A 23,274-nucleotide genomic window follows, 5' to 3' on the forward strand; every position below is an offset into this window, starting at 1 on the left:
GTTTAGAGTGTATAGAAATGTAAAGCATACAAAGGGACAGAGAGCATCAATTTCACATCTAAAGGCAGTAAAGTGCATTTCTTCCCCAGAGGAACAGCGAAGGGATTGATTAATCTTTCTGCTAATCCATGGGTAGGGTTCTGTGTAATTTTATTATAATGAATACAAAGTAAAAATATTTTATTTTCTACGGAACACAGAAGTAAGAGGACTACAATAAATAAGTAGTGTGCACTATAAAGTGGAGTAACCTGATCTGCAAATTGTAAAAAGAGAAAGGAACAGGGTAATGAAGAGCTATTTATGCTAGTTTCCGGTTGAAGACGAGGAGCAGCAGTGCATGTTGTTTCTCTTCTGAAGAAGGAGCCACATAACATGCTTAGCATGACTGAGGAGGAGGTGGATGTGCTCGGATTCTCTCTGAAAAAACAGGAGCAGTAGGATGAGCTCTGAACTTGAGCTGGAAAACCTATGTCCATAACTGAAAAGGATGCGCAACAGCAGGAGGCCAGGCTATTCCTGGGGTCTACAAGGAAGCAGAAGGCTAGGTTCTGAACAAAAATGAAGAGAGGAACATCTTCATTTCAGGCCAGATAACCTGCTCAAAAAAAGGAGCAATAGGATATGCTCCATCCACCCTACCTGAAAAGAGGTGGAGCAGTAGAATATGTCAAGGCCTGTTCTCCATGAGGAGCATCCAGGGGCTATGCAAAGCCCATGACAGTAGAGTCAAAGCAAGCAGCCGCAGGTTAAGCTCTGGCTCTAAAGGAAGAAGGAAAGGGCAGCAGGATCTGCTCAAAGGTAAAGAACCTTCTTTTCTGATGCAGACTGACTGAGTAGGGCATCTGAGGCTCATAACGACTACAGACATAGGACATCACACTCAATTTGTTGTGTGGCATCTGGCTATTTGTGGCCAGTGATTCATTTTAGGGAAAAATCGGATGACTAGATTCTATAGGATATGAAGCCCTGCTTCTCCCTGCTTTGTGCAATGCTGTTATGCTATGTATATTTAATATGATGGTATTATTTTACCTGTTTGTTAACCAATTAGTGTAATACTGTTTTATTTATAATGCACTGATATTGTAATTTTTTGTATGCTTTTTATGATTTTATGAAAATCGAATAAAGCAAAGTATTGAACTGAGTGAAAGGAAGAACTCACCATAAACAAAACCAAACAAGCATTTACAATGCAATGGTTTTGCCTTTGTTAAAGTTAGAGCTATTGGCATTGCTCTTGACATAATTTTTATTTATGTTTTTTTAACATAAATAAATGGCATTGTCATTTACAATGCCACTAGCTTAATCTCTCGCAAATGCCACACACAAACACCCACACAGAGCCCCCCCACACACACACAGAGCCCTCCCACACACACACACAGAGCCCCCTCCCAAACACACACACAGAGCCCCCCACACACACAGCCACACAGAGCCACACAGAGCCCCCCCCCACACACAGCCACAAAGAGCCCCCCACACACTGCAAGCCCCCCCCCCCCACACACACTGCGAGCCCCCACACATTGCAGGCAGCAGAGGCACGTAAACAGCTCTTAGGCGTAAGGCATTCTGAATCATAATTTGAGTAAGCTGAGGTGGGGTTGCTTTTGGAGAATTGTATGCTAGGAATGTCATTCTATTGTAAAAGACCAAGGCAAAAAAAAGTAGAAATAATATTTCAACAACAATAGAAAATGTAAGGGAAATATATTTGGCGTTTCAAGATCATAGTTCTGACCTATAGAGAGAATATTTCAACTAGGAAGTTAAGCTACTTTGTTTAAGGATATCCAATTGGTAACTGGGAGCCGAGGCAGCTGTAGGGGGGCGGGAACGGGGCACAGGAAGGCGGGTGCCGGCTCAATGCCGGACCAGATTCGGGGGCGTTCCTGAGGGCTTTTGGCTGACGTAGCGTGACGTAGCCAAAAGCAAAAAAATCTCAAAAAACGCCCCCGAATCTGGTCCAGCATTGACGGACAGGCCCGTCTTCCAATGGCTAGCCTCCATTTATGGAGCTAGCCAATGAAAGACGGGGGCCGTTCCTGTCTCCCGTACTATTCTCATTAGGTTTTCGCCTGTGCGAAAAAGATGCGCAGAGCACATCTTTTCGCCAGGCAAAACCTAAAAAAAGGCTTAGCACGGGAGGGAAAAGGCCTAGCACCGAAGGGGTTAAAGAAACCTGCCCTTTGGAGGCTCATGGGTGGAGGTCCTGACCGCAGACGCTACACTGCACCTGTGATCGTTCAAAATAAAAAAGCACTTTATAAAACTAATGAAATAATGACACTGAAAATAACAAACAGCAATGGGAGGGAGGGGAGAAGCAGCACGGGGATAATAAGAGAACTTTGAGCAGCGCCGGGTACCGAAGCTGAATACACTCACCAAAGACAACCCGCACTTTGGAGGTTATAGGCAGGGCCGGACTGGGAAATACAACCGGCCCTGGCAAAGTGGTAGGATCTGTCAACTTGCTATGTGGAGAAAAAAAGTCAACGAAATAATTGATGGTGCTCTATTGCATTGGAGTTTGAATGGGGCTTCCGTTTTGGTGATCTCAGTACACAACAAATAAAAGAAAGGCGCGTCCGCCATTGAGCCGTGCCTCGCTGGTTAAATTAATAAAACAGCGGCAGTAGCGCAAGTGAAATAGTTTTATTAAAGTAAATTAAGCGGGCGGCATGATTTTGCACAGTGACACTGACTTGTATTATACCTGCCCTGTCTATTGTTCCAAGCTAGTAAAATTGGCGGCTGGTCTGCCCTCAGACTGAGCAATGGGAGGGCTGGCTTTGATACTTTCCATGAAAACAATAATGATCACAGGGGAGCAGTTCTACCTCATCATACGCGGCGGTCATGCATATTAAATTAGGCGGGCGCCGTGATAATCCGGTGCTCCCGCAATTATTAAATTAAGCGGGTGCTGTGATCCAGCGCGGCTCCCGCAAATGTTACATTAAGCGGGCGCCGTGATCAAGAGCGGCGCCCGTGCATAAAAATACATGCAATGCCCTTGTCCCTGTGGCTTGAAAGTGAAAGCGCGCATGGCACGCTGACTGTGAGCAAAGTATGTTGTAGTGCCCGAAGTAGGAGAAACTCAATGAAGAATATGTGCTTACAAGTCTAAATAACACACACAGTGTAACAACCAAAGTAAAGGGGCCAGTTACCATGGGAGGTTACAAATGAAGACAAGGCCGTAGTAAAGGACTAGCAAGCCAATTACTGAACCAGCCAGCATTTACGAAGGACAAAGGTACAAGTCAATGAAAAATATTTGTGAGGGCTTCTCATACATACTCTACTACAGCAAGTCTCACAGCAGCACATGCCCGCTGACTCAGGCTCGACCTGGAAAGGGGTAAAACATTCTTTCTTTCGTGGGCATAATTATATAGCGGAGCTGCTCTTCTAAACCCACAGCGCACCTGGACAGGAACGGGATCGTCCATGTGCTTCATTTATTTACACACGGCAGCGCCCTTCCCCACCTGCTTGAGTGCGGGTTCTCAGTGCACAAGGAACATTTTGTATTTCAAAAGCTGTTTCCGTTTTTCAACAGATCCCTGTCCTTGTAAAATGGCAAGAGAGTATGCAAGCACAGCCGTGCTTCTGCAGCCGTAACATTCCAAAGCTGCTGGATCAGACAGCCCCGCGCCGGGCTGCAGCTGCAGGCGACTGTCAGCTGGTTTCTGCGTCATAACAATGTGCGAGTCTCCAACCTCCTGAACATTTTCCTAGAGTCCACGAGTTCTGCTCCTTCAAGGGATCTATGGGATGGAGGTAAGCAGTACGCCCCCGGCCAGCAGCGAGCCCTTCCCACGCCACGCTCATCTCCCCAACATCCGGCACATGGGGTCGGGAAGTCAATGCATTTCCTCGTCACAATCCCGGCTGGAGTTGACAATATTTGCAGATGTATTTATTTTTTCTATTCATCTCGGCACAGGGTAGTTAGTGATCGCAATCAATCTTTCACTCGTTACTTTGTGGGAAAAACAGACAACTTTACTATTTTAGGAGGTAAGATTTGTGGTGTGTTTCACGAGGTCAAGCAAGACAGGGAGTGTCAGGCTTCTATCCTTCTGAGGTAGGCGAACTGGGTGCTATTCACTTGGTCATTAGCAATGGTGGGGGGGGGGGGTTGCGCAGCACAGCATTTCACTATGTGTTGCACAAAAATACAGTTTCAATATAACACATACAAACTAACCCTGGGCCTAGTTTGCAAAGTAGCGCTACTCGTAGCTGCGCGAAGTGCATTTCGCACTACGCGAGCTATGCGTAGCACTATGCGAATTGCGTAGTACCCTGTTCGCACTGTGCAAGATGCCGGTTTCCATGATTGCACAGTGTGGACAAGCATCTGGCACTGTGCAATCATTGAAAATGGCATCTTGCACAGTGCGAGCTGTAGTTTTCTGCCGCTCGAAGATATTTTTACTTGAGCGGCAGCTTTCTCAACGTGGACTGGTAGTTTCTCATCCCGAGCGGTCATGAGCATACGCGACCACTCGCAATGAGAAACCTAACCTCCCCGCGTTGAGAATCTTGAAGGGAGGTTTATTTTCCATGCTTGCAATCGGCAACTTGATGTTACTGATTGTGAACGAGGAAAAAGTCTCGCCAGGATGTGAGGACCGCGAGCAAGCAAAAAATGAATGCTGCACTACGCTACGCTGATTTGCACTGTGCTACGTGCAGTTCGAGTAGTGCAAAGTTGCACAAAATTCGCAAACTACGCGAGAGTAGCGTAGTGCTTTGCCCAGGGTTAATACAATCTGAAAAAGAGGACATATTTGTACCAATCTTTGTTAACGGAAAAGAAAGCGGATAACCATGTAAAAAAATACAGGAAGAGTGTTTGCGGACACAACGTGAACTAATCTGGCAACAATATCATAATTCGCAATTAGGGGATTGTGTGACTGGAAGTGTTGCATAAAGACAGACTCATTTATGGCTTACGCAAGGACACGCTTCTCCACGATGTGGGTGAGTGAGTTGAACACCCCTTGACGAACATTGGTTTCAAGCAGAGGAAAGAAGTTGGGAATTATCTGTAGAGGGAGAAAAGAAGTCTGAATTAGTTTACCTGTTTATCTTAACTTTACTATGCTTACGCAAAAGGTGCATTTAAGCAGTACCACAGGTTCCCGAACACAGACAGACCTGCCATACACATACAATACAGTTGTAGAGCCCAAAGCAAGCAAACTGCCCTCTCAAGATAACTGTTATTGGCCAAGTAGCCCCAATTATTCTTCTACTCTCCCTTTAATGACCCCCTAGTAATAATTAATATTTCCAGAATCACCAAAAAGGCTTGTATTTTCTTCATACTTAACTACTGACTTGAAGCTGGATCTTTATTAGCCTGCAGGTTAAAATGCTGTCGATATCATGGGCATTTAGATCAGAAAATCCCTTGTTTAGTTTGGAAGTAGGTCATTTTTTTCACCTCATTAATGCAGTATTTTAATGGGATTAGATACATGGCTTAGACATTCACATGTTTAGGAGGCACACACATTTTTCAATGTATGTTCACAAGAGCACCAACTTATCTCTTTCGGATATGTAAATACATTTTACATTTCACATTTCTGCTGTATAATATTTTTTGCTAAGAAATGTTGAACTATGTGCCCCAGCGCTACGGACTAGCACAAAAATTGCTTTTGAAACGGTAAAAAATCTTTCTGGATTGATAGCAAGATAGCAATTGTTGTCTCCTTACTGTATGGCCCAAGGCTCCCCATGTTCTATAGGTAGCTCCCATCTTCTTAAACAATATGAGGGTTTTGTCAACTTCTGGACCTTGCTTTTTACATCCTAAATGGATACTAGGGGTTGGTAATGGGGTAAGAGATGGTAGCTTCTTTTGAAATGCTGTTAGTTTCCTTAGAATGGGGAGGCTATTGTGCATGCGAGAGATGTAGGCCCTATACCCTGGCGAACAGAGGTATTCATTGATTACACTATGCACTAAGTGAAGCTGGAGAGAAGTAGGTTTGGGTAGGGTGGGTGTGTGTGGATGCATGTAACTGGCTGTACAGGGGTGGGTGTGTGTGTGTGTGTGTGTGTGTGTGTGTGTGTGTGTGTGTGTGTGTGTGTGTGTGTGTGTGTGTGTGTGTGTGTGTGTGTGTGTGTGTGTGTGTGTGTGTGTGTGTGTGTGTGTGTGTGTGTGTGTGTGTGTGTGTGTGTGTGTGTGTGTGTGTGTGCGCGCGCGTGTGGGTGAGGAGAGGGAGTAAGTGGTGCATGTGCTAGTAACATCAAGGGTTGAAGGCAAGTTGATTAAATTATTAAGTCAATGCGTGTAGATAAAATTGTCTGAGGTGTGTGGGGAAGTAAGTAGGGAGGTAGTGCGCGGAGGAGGGGCTCCGCTGTGTTGAAAGTTTTGGGAAAGGTACGCTGGATTGTTTTTTCAGGTTCTAATCAACACTTGACATTGCTGAAACTGCATTCAAGGTACTGGTCAGGTCTGCATTGATGGTAAGGATTCCATTCAAGGTAATGGTCATGTCCTACATTGGGGACCCCAAAGCACCTGTGGTGGGCATAGAAGCCATTCACAAAAATGAGTGCACACCATGCAGTCATAAGATGGCATATCACGTAACTATCCCTGAACCATCCGTCATGCTGCAAGTACTTTCTGAGTTAAATGATAAAGGGAATGGTCAGCAATAGTAGAACCAATCAATAAGGCACCTGCTGTGTTCTGGTGATCGGTGGGTCTTGTCAGTCTAATAGGTGGATATTCTTACAGTTTTGACACAGTATTTATTCTGCACGCAACTAAAACAGGTTGTGTCCTTTAAATCGCAAATTTTGTATTTTGCTGAACCAACGTCATCTTAGCCTTCCCACGCAGGGCCAAAACCCCACGCGCCCTCTCCCACTAAAGAAAGAATACGGGGGCAGATCAGGACTGGGGGAGCATTTCCAAGAACGTACCACCTCTTATTCTACGCACCACCTATTCAATCCTGACCTAAAGTGCTCGGTTCCCTGGCACCTGCTAGAAGATCGCTGCCCCCGAACAAGAATGAAAGTAGACAGCAGGATTGAGAGAGCCCTTATTAGAACAGCAGCACATGGCACAGCTGAGCTCACAGGCAGTGCTTTCATAACCCAGTTCTCGCCACAGCTTCACAAATAACAGTGCACTTTTTGACCTGCAGTGAACTGCATTAATGCAGGAGCACACAATTAGCAAAGGCTTGAAAGCACTTCAGCCAGTAGCAGAGGTAATGCACTGACAGCATGCTCCACCTTTAGAAATTCCTTCAACATGGGGCTAATTTTGCTGCAGTGAGCTCACTGACCCACTCTAACACAGATCTGCCAGGAGAAGAAGATACTTTGTTTCCCAACAACGTGTCCTTGTGTAAGAGAGCAACGATTCCCCCAATGTATGACACCAGCAAACCGCGCCAAATAATTTCCCTTCAAACGGGGCATGATAAGATACACAGCATTATGTTTGCATGCACTACAGCTTTCCTTGCATACACTAACTTTCTCCTATACATGTGCACTTTGGTGACTTTCTTTAAGAACCAGGGGCCATATGTATCATTCCAAATTGCGATCGCAATTAGGCTTAATAGTATGTATGAAAGCAAAACTGCCTCGCAAAATAAGGAATCACAAAATTTGTGATTCCTTATTTTGCAATTGCATTTAAGGAATCGCAAATTGCTATTCCTTAAATGCAATGTAAGAAGCACAGAAAAAGTGCAATTTGGCCTTAAGGAATCGCAAATTACCACCAACTTCAAGTTGGTGGTAATTTGCGTTTTCTTTAAAAAATTCACTTTTTTGCATTTTTCAAAGTGCCATGTGCCGCGCATACATGCCCTTAGGGCATGTATGGGTGCCACATGTGCACATTTCAGGGGTGCAACAGGGTGTCCTTTTGACACCCTGGCACCCTTGAAATTGCATTCTCAATTTGTGATTCTCTAATTGAGAATCGCAAATTGAGAATGTCTTCCCATTCATTCCTATGGGCCTGTAGGCCCATAGGAATGAATGGGGATGTATTCCTTAATTGCGAATTGCAATTTGCGATTCGCATTAAGGAATAAGTAGGATTCGCAAAACTATTTGCAATTCCTACATACATTGTATTTTGCGTTTCTCAAATAGTGAGTCTATAAAAATCGCTATTTGAGAATCGCAAAACCTAAGTTTCATACTTATGGCCCTGGGTCTCCAACTAGGTCTGGTGCTCCCAAAGACCTTTTGATTTTATTAAAATTCCATGTTCTTCTTTGTCTATCTATTAGCTGGCTTTACTGTGAGTGTCTGCATTCTGTTCTTGCACAATGAGCATATCGGTACAGATAGTAGTTTTGTTCAGCGCCCTGGACTATTACTGCAATGTGAGCTTCTTGAAACAAAACATTTTTTTGCTATTTGCCAATCTTTGTTATACTGGGGAGGGCTCAACAGGTCCCACCACAACGTTTTACTAAAACAATGTCAAAAGAAGACACGCATTGACAAAACCAAAAGGCTGACCACCAATGTCAGTACTATTGGCTTTGAAAATGCTTGTTTATTTTCATGTTTCCGTTAACATTGTTGAAACTGGTTACACATTTTCCATAATGTATATATATTTTTTTAAAGGCATGCTTCAGCACATTTTTCTAAATTATACTTCAAAGAAATAGTATCTGAAATTTCAAAGTAGTTTAGCAAAACTTTTGTCTTGGATGCCTTTTTCTGCAAACATTTTATTTTGAAAGCAAAGATCATCAATCTTGCTTTCAAGCTTCGGCAAATATTTGCATTTAATAAGAGTGCATTCTGGGAGGATTACACATAGCTGGTATTGTTAAACTTTGCAAAGGTGTGTACACATTTTTATACTGGAGTCACTGTCCGTAATGCAGTCGAGCTTACAACATTTCCTTAGGTCGCTCACCCTACTAACTAAGGCTTTGCATTATGAACAACAAATGCAAGTTCAAACAGCATTAACATATAGACACAAATATTACCTTAACTGCAGACAATTGACATTGATTTTATTTATAAAGCAGAGCATACACCCAGGGGCATCTCGGCGCGGTCTGTCAAAGTGGTAAATATTTTCCGTTGGTGAAAAGCCAGGTTTTTAATACCTTCCAAAAAGCTCAGTTGTAGGGTTTACTGTTTGGGGAGACCATTCCATTTGGTGGCAGTATTTCTAGCAAAGCTCCTACCGCCTTCCGCTTGAGGGAACTACCAGGTTCTTTTGAGTGCTAGAGCGTAAGGGTTTAGTTGGAACATACCAAATTAGGTTCCTTTTTAGATAGTCTGGACCGATTCCATACAGAGCTTTGTGCGCAAGACATAGTGCCTTAAAAGTGATACACTTTTCAATTGGAAGCGAGTGTAGTTTCTTTAGAGCTAGGGACGCAGATTCTAACCTATGGATATTAAAAAGCAACCTTGCTGCTGTGTTTTGCACTGTGACGTTTTTTAAACGGGGGGTTTTGGAGGCCTTACTAGAGTCCATTACAATAATCTAGTCGAGCCAAGACTAGCGCAGGGCCCCCATTTTTAACAGGTCAAAGGAGAGTAGATGAGCAATCTTCTTGTTTAATTATAAAATATAAAAAAAGAGGTTGAGACCACAGAATTAACTTGTTCTTTAAAAAGTAACTTGTCATCTATCATCACACCCAAATTTTTCACCTTACTTTCTAACTCGCTTTATTCCTAATGTGGTCCTGTAAACTTGTAGCCAAAGGGTTTGTGCTGCAGGGGGTAGGGCCTACTTATCCTAAGGGTGCAGATGAAGCAGAAATTATTACCTTACTGGTGACCTTAAATATCACAACACTGGTAGAATTCCTTTGTGAAGCCATTGGCTTAGGTGAACTTGAATTAATATCCCAGGATGGAGCCTTGCTGAAGAACCCAAAATGGCACTATGATGCTCACAACTTGACCCGCAATTAAAGAAACCACTAAAGCTGTGCCATTTTGCCCAGTATTAGGGTTCAGAGAAGTGAGTTTACAAAGGCAGTAAAAACAAAGAGCACTCAAGAAGTACAGCAGCAGGGAAGAAATGGTAAAACTATTGAGTTGATGTAATACTTTACCCGACACATGAAGTCCAGCAGCGTGGCAGTAATGGCAGGATGAGGCTTCATGGAGTGGTGCATGACCAGGATCGCTGGCTCTGAAAGTGTGGAGAGATTTTTACCATTAGAAAACAGCATGAAGCAGCCTCCTTGACATTTAGTGCACTGGTATGTAAAGATTATTACAATAGCAGAATAAAGTAGGCTTCCTGAGGTGCAGTGTGCTGGATATTGAACTAGTACAATTGCAGTACAAAGCAGGCTTACGGAGATTCAGTGCGCTGGGATATCAGACTAGTAAAATGGCAGTTTGAAGGTGGCTTGTTGAGACTCCGTGTACAGGGATATTGACTGTTACAAAAGAAGGATGAAGATGGCTTACTGACATTTGGTGTACAGGGATATCTGACTGTTACAAAAGGAGGATGAAGATGGCTTACTGACATTCGATGTACAGGGATATCGGACTGTTACAAAAGAAGGATGAAGATGGCTTACTGACATTTGGTGTACAGGGATATCTGACTGTTACAAAAGGAGGATGAAGATGGCTTACTGACATTCGATGTACAGGGATATCGGACTGTTACAAAAGAAGGATGAAGATGGCTTACTGACATTCGGTGTACAGGGATATTGGGCTGCTACAAAAGGAGGATGTAGATGGCTTACTGACATTCGGTGTACAGGGATATTGGGCTGCTACAAAAGGAGGATGTAGATGGCTTACTGACATTCGGTGTACAGGGATATTGGGCTGCTACAAAAGAAGGAGGAAGATGGCTTACTGACATTCGGTGTACAGGGATATTGGGCTGCTACAAAAGGAGGATGTAGATGGCTTACTGACATTCGGTGTACAGGGATATTGGGCTGCTACAAAAGAAGGAGGAAGATGGCTTACTGACATTCGTGTACAGGGATATTGGACTGTTACAAAAGGAGGATGAAGATGGCTTACTGACATTCGTGTACAGGGATATTGGACTGTTACAAAAGGAGGATGAAGATGGCTTACTGACATTCGTGTACAGGGATATTGGACTGTTACAAAAGGAGGATGAAGATTGCTTACTGACATTCGGTGTACAGGGATATTAGACTTACAAAAGAAGGAGGAAGATGGCTTACTGACATTCGGTGTACAGGGATATCAGACTGTTACAAAAGAAGGAGGAAGATGGCTTACTGACATTCGGTGTACAGGGATATTGGGCTGCTACAAAAGGAGGATGTAGATGGCTTACTGACATTCGGTGTACAGGGATATTGGGCTGCTACAAAAGAAGGAGGAAGATGGCTTACTGACATTCGTGTACAGGGATATTGGACTGTTACAAAAGGAGGATGAAGATGGCTTACTGACATTCGTGTACAGGGATATTGGACTGTTACAAAAGGAGGATGAAGATGGCTTACTGACATTCGTGTACAGGGATATTGGACTGTTACAAAAGGAGGATGAAGATTGCTTACTGACATTCGGTGTACAGGGATATTAGACTTACAAAAGAAGGAGGAAGATGGCTTACTGACATTCGGTGTACAGGGATATCAGACTGTTACAAAAGAAGGAGGAAGATGGCTTACTGACATTCGGTGTACAGGGATATCGACTGTTACAAAAGGAGGATGAAGATGGCTTACTGACATTCGGTGTACAGGGATATCGACTGTTACAAAAGGAGGATGAAGATGGCTTACTGACATTCGGTGTACAGGGATATCGGGCTGCAACAAAAGGAGGATGAAGAAGGCTTACTGACATTCAGTGTACAGGGATTTCAGACTGTTACAAAAGAAGGATGAAGATGGCTTACTGACATTCGGTGTACAGGGATATCGACTGTTACAAAAGGAGGATGAAGATGGCTTACTGACATTCGGTGTACAGGGATATCGGGCTGCAACAAAAGGAGGATGAAGAAGGCTTACTGACATTCAGTGTACAGGGATTTCAGACTGTTACAAAAGAAGGATGAAGATGGCTTACTGACATTCGGTGTACAGGGATATTGGGCTGCTACAAAAGGACGATAAAGATGGCTTACTGACATTCGGTGTACAGGGATATCGGACTGTTACAAAAGGAGGATGAAGATTGCTTACTGACATTCGGTGTACAGGGATATCGACTGTTACAAAAGGAGGAAGAAGATGGCTTACTGACATTCGGTGTACAGGGATATCGGACTGTTACAAAAGGAGGATGAAGATTGCTTACTGACATTCGGTGTACAGGGATATCGACTGTTACAAAAGGAGGAAGAATATGGCTTACTGATATTCGTGTACAGGGATATCAGACTGTTACAAAAGAGGGATGAAGATGGCTTACTGACATTTGGTGTACAGGGATATTGGGCTGCTACAAAAGGAGGATGAAGATGGCTTACTGACATTCGGTGTACAGGGATATCGGACTGTTACAAAAGGAGGATGAAGATTGCTTACTGACATTCGGTGTACAGGGATATCGACTGTTACAAAAGGAGGAAGAAGATGGCTTACTGATATTCGTGTACAGGGATATCAGACTGTTACAAAAGAAGGATGAAGATGGCTTACTGACATTTGGTGTACAGGGATATTGGGCTGCTACAAAAGGAGGATGAAGATGGCTTACTGACATTCGGTGTACAGGGATATCGGACTGTTACAAAAGGAGGATGAAGATGGTTTACTGACATTCGGTGTACAGGGATATCAGACTGTTACAAAAGAAGGATGAAGATGGCTTACTGACATTCGGTGTACAGGGATATTGGGCTGCTACAAAAGGAGGATGAAGATGGCTTACTGACATTCGGTGTACAGGGATATCGGACTCTTTCAAAAGGAGGATGAAGATGGCTTACTGACATTCGGTGTACAGGGATATCGACTGTTAGAAAAGGAGGATGAAGATGGCTTAGTGACATTCGGTGTACAGGGATATCAGACTGTTACAAAAGAAGGATGAAGATGGCTTACTGACATTCGGTGTACAGGGATATTGGGCTGCTACAAAAGGAGGATGAAGATGGTTTACTGACATTCGGTGTACAGGGATATCAGACTGTTACAAAAGAAGGATGAAGATGGCTTACTGACATTCGGTGTACAGGGATATCAGACTCTTACAAAAGGAGGATGAAGATTGCTTACTGACATTCGGTGTACAGGGATATCGGGCTGCTACAAAAGGAGGATGAAGGTGGTTTACTGACATTCGGTGTACAGGGATATCAGACTGTTACAAAAGAAGGATGAAGATGGCTTACTGACATTCGGTGTACAGGGATATTGGGCTGCTACAAAAGGAGGATGAAGATGGCTTACTGACATTCGGTGTACAGGGATATCGGACTCTTACAAAAGGAGGATGAAGATTGCTTACTGACATTCGGTGTACAGGGATATCGACTGTTACAAAAGGAGGATGAAAATGGCTTAGTGACATTCGGTGTACAGGGATATTGGGCTGCTACAAAAGGAGGATGAAGATGGCTTACTGACATTCGGTGTACAGGGATATCGGACTGGTACAAAAGGAGGATGAAGATTGCTTACTGACATTCGGTGTACAGGGATATCGGACTATTACAAAAAAGGATGAAGAGGGCTTACTGACATTCGGTGTACAGGGATATCGGAATGTTACAAAAGGAGGATGAAGAGGGCTTACTGACATTCTGTGTACAGGGATATCGGACTGTTACAAAAGGAGGATGAAGATGGCTTACTGACATTCGGTGTACAGGGATATCAGACTGTTACAAAAGGAGGATGAAGGTGGCTTGCTGAGACTCCGTGTACAGGGATATCAACTGTTATAAAAGGAGGATGAAGGTGGCTTACTGACATTCGGTGTACAGGGATATCGGAATGTTACAAAAGAAGGATGAAGAGGGCTTACTGACATTCCGTGTACAGGGATATCGGACTGTTACAAAAGGAGGAAGAGGGCTTACTGAGACTCCGTGTACAGAGATATCAACTGTTACAAAAGGAGGATGAAGGTGGCTTACTGACATTCGGTGTTCAGGGATATCGGACTATTACAAAAGGAGGATGAAGGTGGCTTCCTGAAATTCACTGTACAGGGATATCAAATTGTTACAAAACGAGTATGAAGATGGCTTACTGACATTCTGTGTACAGGGATATCAGACTGCTACAAAAAGAGGATGAAGGTGCTTCCTGAAATTCAGTGTACAGGAATATTGGACTGTTACAAAAGGAGAATGAAGGGGGCTTCCTGAAATCCAGTGTACAGAGGTATCGGACTGTTACAAAAGGAGGATGAAGGTGGCTTCCTGAAATTCAGTGTACAAAGATATGGGACTGTTACAAAAGGAGGATGACGGTGGCCTCTGAGTTTCAGTGCACAAAGATGTTGGATAAAGGTGGCTTCCTGAAATTACACGGTAAAGGAATGCGTGGTTAAGACGCATTCGTGGTTTAGGATGCGTGGTAGAGGCATGCATGGTTTATCTAGTCGTGCCTCTATTATACAACCACTATTGTAAGGACTAATGCCCTACACTTCCGCTACAGGTGCATTTTATGCCGTTGCTAGTGCACTTAACTGACTGATCACATGTTCGCCCAGATACTTGAAAGATGTATTGCCGCACAGCAGCCCATTTATGAAACATTCGGACTCCAGGGCCTTGCTCCGATACTGCATGGCTTAGATATCATGGTCTGGTTATTAGAACCATCCTGTGTCCTGGTTTGTCAAGTTATTTGAAATCAAGGGTGCCATGGGTTATCCCAGTTACATTTTGTTATGCCATATGTTAGGCAGGTTACTGAAACAAATACCCCATAGTTAGTGGAATTTTCTTATACCACGTCGTAGCCCACGTTTAAGCACTTGTTTGCTATTTTAATGTCCAGTTAACAAGCAGGAACCCAGCTACAGAATTCGACTCATTAGTTAGCCAGTACTGTAGCATTCTGACGCCACATGATTGGTGCTGCATTATTAAACCGTGTCAGCATATATTAGCCGAACAGCTATGTTCACTTTTACATCTCAACTGTACAAGTGCTACAATGAAAAGCCTGTGAAGTCAAAGCATGAAAAGTAACCCAGAGGGGTTAAGGAGAGAGATATCTTAATGATCCCAGCAGAAACATAAGAGTTCAAGTGCCATCGCAGGTCCTCGCAGCCTTCACATAGTGCAATAATATTTCATGTCTTTGAAGTTCATGATAAGCCTTGAAGGATTTGCCTGGAATGGCAATAGATCTTTTTTTAATTCAAAATTAACGAAAAACCCTTGCAGTGGGGAAGAAGGAACTGAAAATCAAAGGTCGTATTGCAGTGAGAAACAGATCACAGACACTGGCTTAGCTCACAAATTATGGATTGGGTACATTATATAAAAGCCAGTGATTTGTATCTTTACTCAGAACTGTGACTTGCGTTCTTCTAGTCAAAGCTTAAAGTTATTTGTAACATTTTTTTTTTAAATGGCAATCTTTTTTGTTAGAACTTAAACACCATCACAGTTCAATAGGATATTATAGATGCAAATAAACGGCACATTAATAAAAGTTGATTTAGAAACATTCATAACCTTTTTTTCATCCTAATAACCTTGATGATAACAATCTGTTCTGGAGAAGCTAGCTTCCACAAACATTGTGGCAGTCTTGTGAACAGAGATGCACAGTTTTTAAATGGATGGCTCTTGTGGATTATTCAGAAGAAATTAAAGTTTCCGATTTTTTTAGCTAACCCCAAAAATATTTTTGGTGCGGGGTCTGTGGAAGTTGTAAGAGGTAAAAATGGATCAGCTAGAAACAGCAGTGTTTCTCAATGAAGAAATATCAAGGAGTAACCCTTTCAGAGAAAAGGGATGGGGTTATTAGATGCTCTAAAACAACAAAAGTTCCCTTTTCATAAGTTTTTGAAGAGGAAATGCTCCCTCTGAGGGATTTTCTACCAACAGGTTAAGGATGGACCATATGATGTATTCAGGGTTGCATAGAGAAAAACAAATTTACATAGATAACATTGTTTAACACAAACTCTGTCTAAAATTATTCAAATCCCCCACTTTTAAGGCCTCAATACTTCTGTATTTAAACCTTGTGCATATTCTTCATAGTCTCTACTCTTTTTTATTTAGCCTATATCTATAAAACAATAGTGTATTTGGCACAACAGACATTTACTGGTCTAAGGTGAGACCATAGGAGGTTGCGAGACTGACAAATGTTTGTTCACGTCTGTTAAAGACCAGTAAATGTCTGTTGTGCCAAATACACTATTGTTTTATAGATATAGGCTAAATAAAAAAGAATAGAGACTATGAAGAATATGCACAAGGTTTAAATACAGAAGTAATGGTCAAAGCAAACTGACACAGGAGTTACCGTACCTTTAAGTGTGTTAATATTTGTAGAAAACTGTGGTTACTTAAGAGAATGGAAATAATTGTACTCTTTGTATTTTTTAATAGTGATTTTAATATGTGAAATATTGTCCTGAAGAAGGTGACAACTGACATCACCGAAACGCCGCGTCGACACTTTTTCAGCTCTTTTAAGATTTTAATGTTTTTTGATAAATAAAATGTGAAAATTTCTGTTTTTAATCAACTGGTCGGTTAAATCACCAAATAAAGACATTTTTTATGAAATTTCTCCTGTGATTGTGCATATTCTTATTTAGGCCACAAATGTACAGTGATTTGGTATTGAGGCCTTAAAAGTGGGGGATTTGAATAATTTTAGACAGAGTTTGTGTTAAACAATGTTATCTATGTAAATTTGTTTTTCTCTATGCAACCCTGAATACATCATATGGTCCATCCTTAACCTGTTGGTAGAAAATCCCTCAGAGGGAGCATTTCCTCTTCAAAAACTTATGAAAAGGGAACTTTTGTTGTTTTAGTGTTTCTCAATGAAACACCAGCCTTGTAACCTAATCAAGAGAGGAGTTGTGCTCAAGTAAAACAACAAATTACACAATGTATTAACAGTCTGGACTTCTCATGTTTTCAAATACCACTATTCTTATAACAAATAAACCCTCAATGGTGGGAAGATAGTGCCCAAATTCTGAAATAGAGTTGTTTACCATTAAACGTCAATCAAAACTGAGCTCACTGAATCTTAAAGTGGCTTTAAGACTCTGCCTTGGCGAGTTATGGATATCTGATGAGGTGTGCTTATGAAAAAGGTAGCCTGCAATATCAGAACTGCAAATGAATAGATTACTCACCTATATTCATGATGCTGTCTTTGTCGGCGCTGAAGAACAGCCAGTCGTAAAACAATGCCAGCTTGGCGTTGGATGCTGCAACATTAGACTAAAAACAATAGATCTGTTACAAAATGAAGGCGACCGAGACTGCACCACGCCTACGTTCCCCATCAGATCATCTTTGCCACCTTTCTGCCCCAATGTCCCTTTTCCCCATGAAGTCAAGCTGCCACTCTTGCACCCACACCAGTCTCCAATGCCCACCACTATTGCCCTCTGCAGCTATGCTCCTATGATCCATATTAGCACCCATCGATGTCCATGTGTGCCTCAATGCCCTCTCTTCTGTGCACCAAAGCCCCCTTGGACCACATACCGCTTCTCTGCCCACCTACACCTCAATGCCTAACCGTCGTGGCCCAAAAGTCTGTCTCCTCTGCACCACACTGAAATCTCTCTAAACCCTCTCCCACTCAAATACTTAAGTCACTTCAGAAACAAAACCTATGCCCCCCACCCCTCCTTTTGCCTCTCCTCGAAAATCTTTACTCTCCTTGTGAAATCGACCCCATGTGCCCTGAAACTGTTAACTCCCCTTTTTTCCAAAATATCTGACCTCCATGCCCCAAAATCTTCGACCCTCCAGCCCCCCGAATGATTGATCCGCATCAGCTCTGAAAATCTCAACCCACCTCTGCTCCAAAATGCACATCCTAACTCTCCATCTGGCACACTACCTTAAGAAGACACCTACAGGAAACATCTTTTCAGTTTTGGCTGACAATTTGTTAAACAACTTCTCTACCGCATGAATGAACGCTATTCTCCTCTTTCTGGAATAACTTTAAATATATCTCGGTATCTGTAGCTCTCCCGTAGGGCAGCAATCACATATAGAACAGCGGCAGAGCTCTCTAAAAAAGCCAAAGTCTCATGGTGCTCAAACCTCTCGCTGTCCGTCCACCGTAATACTTTGCCAAAATGCCTTAACACTTTGCCTCAGCACAAATGCCTTGCAGTCCTACCTCAGTCCCTATGCCTTGCTCGTAGCCTTGTGCTGTTGCATCTCAGACCCCTTTGCCATAATCCCTCAATGACATCTCTCTAATGCTTGGAGCCGCTAGGCCCCAAAGCGTTGCTACCACACCTGTGTTCCACTAACTCGCTGACCCTCTCCGCCATAATGCTTATTCCACTCTAACTGCAGACTCAATGTGCCTGGAGTACTTATTTCTCCAAATGTGTGAATCTTCCGCCTCAATGCATTTTTTCCCACTGTGTCATTAGCCCGCTGTCCAGACAAGATCCATCAAACTTTAAACAGATCAATCTCCAACTACAACCTTTTCTCCCAAACATAGGTCTAACAGTCAATACACCATGCTGGTCTCATTGCCCTCTCCACAGCCAAATCTGCCACCTCCACCAAGTCTCGCTTTTAGCACCGAAGGAATACCCTTTTTGATTGCTCCAGGGATTTATTACTATCCACCCATCTTGTTTGCTCCAGGGATATGTAGCTGTTTCTTCCCCAAAAGGTCTTCCTCTTAGCCCTCCGGAGCTCCTTCCCTTGCTCCACCTGCCTCTGTCCCCAACAATATATTACTGTCCATTACAAGGTATAAGTTGAGCATCTTGCGAAGTGAACACTGCCCTTTCACAATAAATAACTGCCCCTCCATTTCTCACAGCCTGCATACCACAGTACCTCAACATCCTACTAGTCTATTACACAAAAGCACACTGTTACAAAGACTCTGAGTCTTTTACCGTGCAGGTGGTCAGCAACCAGCCAATGATGGCCCAGCGGGGAAGGATATCCGAGCTGAGGACTTCGTTGGATGGGTGGACCACCCCGCAAATGTATCGTATAAGGTCGCAGCGCAACGACTGACTGTCCGGTGTCGACAAATACTGCCTCTGGAACCAGTCCTGGTATCTCTTCTGCTGGCCAAATCGTACCTGGTTAAACGAGAAGAAAACAGTTTATCACACACAGAACATGGTCACAGAGTAGGAGAAAAGGCACAATAAAAACAGTAATAATGCATCGCAAAATGTGCCGTCTCAAAGAGAATAGGAATAAAGGGCAAGGAGCGCTAGAGTCGGTGCCAAGCGGCAGAGTACATCACATGGGATTTTCGATTCCGGACTGAGGGAATGGATCAAAATCAGAGGTAAAATAACCAATATTTTCCTGCCATGCAGAAGGTGGACATGGGGACAATCCTGGACATCTCAAAGACCAATTTACAGTCTGCTCATCAAAAAGTTTGAAGAGTTGTGCACAAACTATCAGGAATTTACACCAACAGGGCTCTAGAAGGACCAAGGTGGCATGACCCAGGATAGATGCAATACTGAAACACCACGGAATTAAGATGAACCTGCAGCATATGTTAAGACTATTCAGAGAAACGGACAAGCCAAGCAAGTAAAAGTGTCGTAAAAAGACATTAAATGCAATCTTCCTGGACATGGTTTGAGAATGACTTGCATGAAGGTTGAATAAATGAGGTTGGAAAGGGCATCAGATTTTTTGGAAGCCATAGTGCCTTAAAAACCTGTTGAATGGCATCAAGTGGAACTATGATCTGGCACAATCATTTTGAAAAGCCCCATGCACAGAAAAATGCACCATGCAAAAATGTGGATGCAACCTGGAGCTAGAGAGCAATTCACAAAGAAAAAACCATGCGAAAAATATTGAGAAAAGGCTGCCTCCTGTGTACCACCAGTCTCCTCAGAGTACTTGTATAAGATGCAAGTAGCAACAATGCCAACAGGGATATAAATCATACTCTGCCTGTAGAGAATGCTCTTGCCACTTTCAGCTAGACAGCACATCTACACGTGTGCAGCTGGACTATCTCACGACTCTGATCTAACCTGTGCTATCCAGAGAGGCATCCTCCTGCTAGGATATGCTTTCTTTTACTTTAGAGCCAGGGTCTAGAGTCAATATCATATAGACAGAGGTGTTCTTATATTTTCTATTTACTTGCAGTTGTATATAGCACAAGGGCACACAATATCAGATTCGTCTTTTGGGCACAAGGAGATTAGGTGATCTGCTCAGAATCACATATTGTTAAACCGACGTCAGGACTGTAACCTGGTCACTCAGTTGCAAAGTCAGAAGCTCTGCCCGTCACACCACATCTCTTCTTTAGTCCTTGGGTGTGGGTGGAGGCTTGGAGATTGTGATTAAGAGATTTGCCAACCCAACAGGCAGTGCAGCACACTGACACGGAAGGTACCATAAGCGGCGAAGGGCTGTTCATACAAGCAAACACTGATAGCAATAAAGGTTACAATGTGCCACAAGTTATGTAAACAGGGATAGAGGATGCCTATTACACATTTTCTTAGAGTACCAACCATTTAATAAATTCACAATACCTTCTTTTTGTCTGGCCCTTTACACCAATATCCCAGCATTGAGGAATCCACAAAACTCTCTTAATACACGTCTACTCTGACCTGGAATATGTGAATATCCCACTATAAAGACATCTTTAGGGTCCACACATTGCAGATCTATTCTCATTAGTACTCTGCGCCAATATCAGAGACATCAATGGGCGCCCACCATATCACCACTGGTTTATCTTACACCATTCAAAGATATTGCACAGCTGTCATAATGAACATGTACTGTGATCTGCAGCAAACCCCCAAAAAAAACCCACAGACCTCTACCTATGAGAGAACTCTGACAAAACTCATCAATGGCAACACGCATTGAGCTTATAATGGAAAAAATAATGGGAGACACCCTTTTTAAAGAAAAAAGGAATGAGTTTGTGATCAACACAAGCAAAGAGATCCCTTTTCCTGGTTTTAACTAACAGATAAGGCCACATCAAGTGGTCTCTTTGTTTGACCTTGTTCTAAGGTAACCTGTAAGTTTAGTCAGTTGTTGGAGTCCAAAAACAAAATAACAAATTTACATATATATCATGACGATTACACCATTCACATTTGATTCTTAAATTCTGATGATCTTGAACAATATAGACTATGTGTCAAAGAATGAACAAAGCAAGATTGGCAAGAGGTTTTTCGTTTTTATGTTTAAAATGTATTATAAAAAAGGATCTGATATATTATGCATCATTATTTCGAAAAGAACATCATACAATTTATTAAAACATTACAATACATGTTGTAAGGACGGTCATGTGAGACAGCTCAGAAAAATACAAAACCCCCTGGGAAAACCATAAAGCAGGGAACCCCTTGAAGCTAAGAACCTATAAAGAGGAAGGTCTACAGCAACCTATAAACAAAGCTCCCAGCAACGAAATTGGGGAAATCGACCGTTTTGTCCTGAATCAAAGTTCCTAAAACAAAGTTTAACTTGAGAGACAGGAAGAAAACATGTGGCTGGTGGACTATTTACAATAAAAGGACACCGTGGTTGGTTACTTGGAATTATACCTCTACCATACCTTAATTCAGTTGGTCAAAAGAACAAACACCAACAGAGTACAGAGAAACAGGAAGTTGGGAGCAGAGAACACATAAAAGGCCCCACCCTATAGTACAACCGAGTAGGAGGAACACCCTAGTTTTTCGTTTCTGCAATTTAAAGCCAATTAACACACGCTGCGACATAAAATTATATATAAATTGTATTTAAATATAAGAAAGTATTGTCCTGAAGAAGGTGACCAACGTTTTTCCCCGAAACGCTGCATCGACAGTTTCTTTTTTTTTATTGTTTCTTACAACATATATTGTAATGTTTTAATAAAATGTATGATGTTCTTTTCGAAATAATGATGAATAATAGATCAGATCCTTTTTTATAATAAATTTTAAACATAAAAACGAAAAACCTCTTGCCAATCTTGCTTTGTCCATTCTTTAACACAGTCTATATTGTTGAAGATCATCAGCATTCAAGAATCAAATGTGAATGGTGTAATCGTCATGATATATATGTAAATGTGTTATTTTGTTTTTGGACTCCAACAACTGACTAAACTTACAGGTTACCTTAGAACAAGGTCAAACAGAGAGACCACTTGATATGGCCTTATCTGTTAGTTAAAACCAGGAAAAGGGATCTCTTTGCTTTTGTTGAACATGAATTGTGCACCAGAACACGAATACTGAGACACCTAGAGGGTCCCTTAAAACACCTGTAGATCGGATTACAGTTCTTTCACAAACTGCAATATTTGACATAGCCTTAACAAGAGCTCCATACTAGCAAGCGGTGTTCATTTGCACCCCTGTAATCCTAATTAAAATTATTTTATATTTATGTTTTTTTTGTTGTTTTTTTTTTTTACACACACTTGTGTAACTTACTTGGCCACAAAATGTTCACTCAGCGCAAACTCCTCAACTGCTACTTCCCGGGCGGTTTTTCAGACCTCTTCCCACCCTGGACAGTTACTTTGCAAAGAGCAGGATCTGAGTCCTCTTCAGAGTACGCAAACAAGAGGGTGTACCATTCATGCTTGGGGGCGGGCGGGCGGGGTGGGGGAAGAAACGTGGAATGTGATTTCACCACAAAGAAAACATTTTCCACACAGGAAACAAAAATATGCAAAAAACATCAGCTTTTGCATGCTGCTGCCAAGTGTATATTATGGGTTTCAATCCATGCAGAAAGTTAAAGAGAGTGCACATGGGGGAACAGGAGTATGATTTGACGTTTATGATTTTTGCAGATTTATTGTAATACCCAATGGGGCTTGCGAATCCCAAACAGGCATAAATCTATGCAATCACAGGGATATAAGTTTGGAAATGTCTTGGTACAAATAAATGATCCTTAAAGCTATGTATATTTTTTATGAATATATCTTGGTGTCAGTCTAGCCTGATACCACAATACAGATACATTGATGGTGTAATTCAATCTTGGTATGGCAGTACTCTAATGCCGAAAAACGTCTTGCAATGCGCCTTTCTCCTCTCATGCATGAGATTATCATGCCCCTC

The 23,274-nt window shown here is 42.3% G+C and overlaps 1 protein-coding gene across 1 annotated transcript in view; it reads right to left on the reverse strand.

Annotated features, from left to right (window-relative positions):
• Positions 1-23,274, reverse strand: part of INTS3 (integrator complex subunit 3) — a 677,967-nt gene that overhangs the window by 302,854 nt on the left and 351,839 nt on the right. Inside the window, exons 10-13 of the mRNA XM_086947563.1 lie at positions 19,084-19,275; positions 17,332-17,419; positions 10,128-10,207; positions 4,990-5,081 (exon numbers count right to left, since the gene is read on the reverse strand). Coding sequence (XP_086803689.1) covers positions 4,990-5,081; positions 10,128-10,207; positions 17,332-17,419; positions 19,084-19,275 — 452 coding nt within the window. The remainder of the gene's footprint in view (positions 1-4,989; positions 5,082-10,127; positions 10,208-17,331; positions 17,420-19,083; positions 19,276-23,274) is intronic.

The sequence above is a fragment of the Lissotriton vulgaris genome, chromosome 12 (genome assembly GCF_964263255.1).
Source record: "Lissotriton vulgaris chromosome 12, aLisVul1.2, whole genome shotgun sequence".
Classification (NCBI taxonomy): Eukaryota; Metazoa; Chordata; class Amphibia; order Caudata; family Salamandridae; genus Lissotriton; species Lissotriton vulgaris.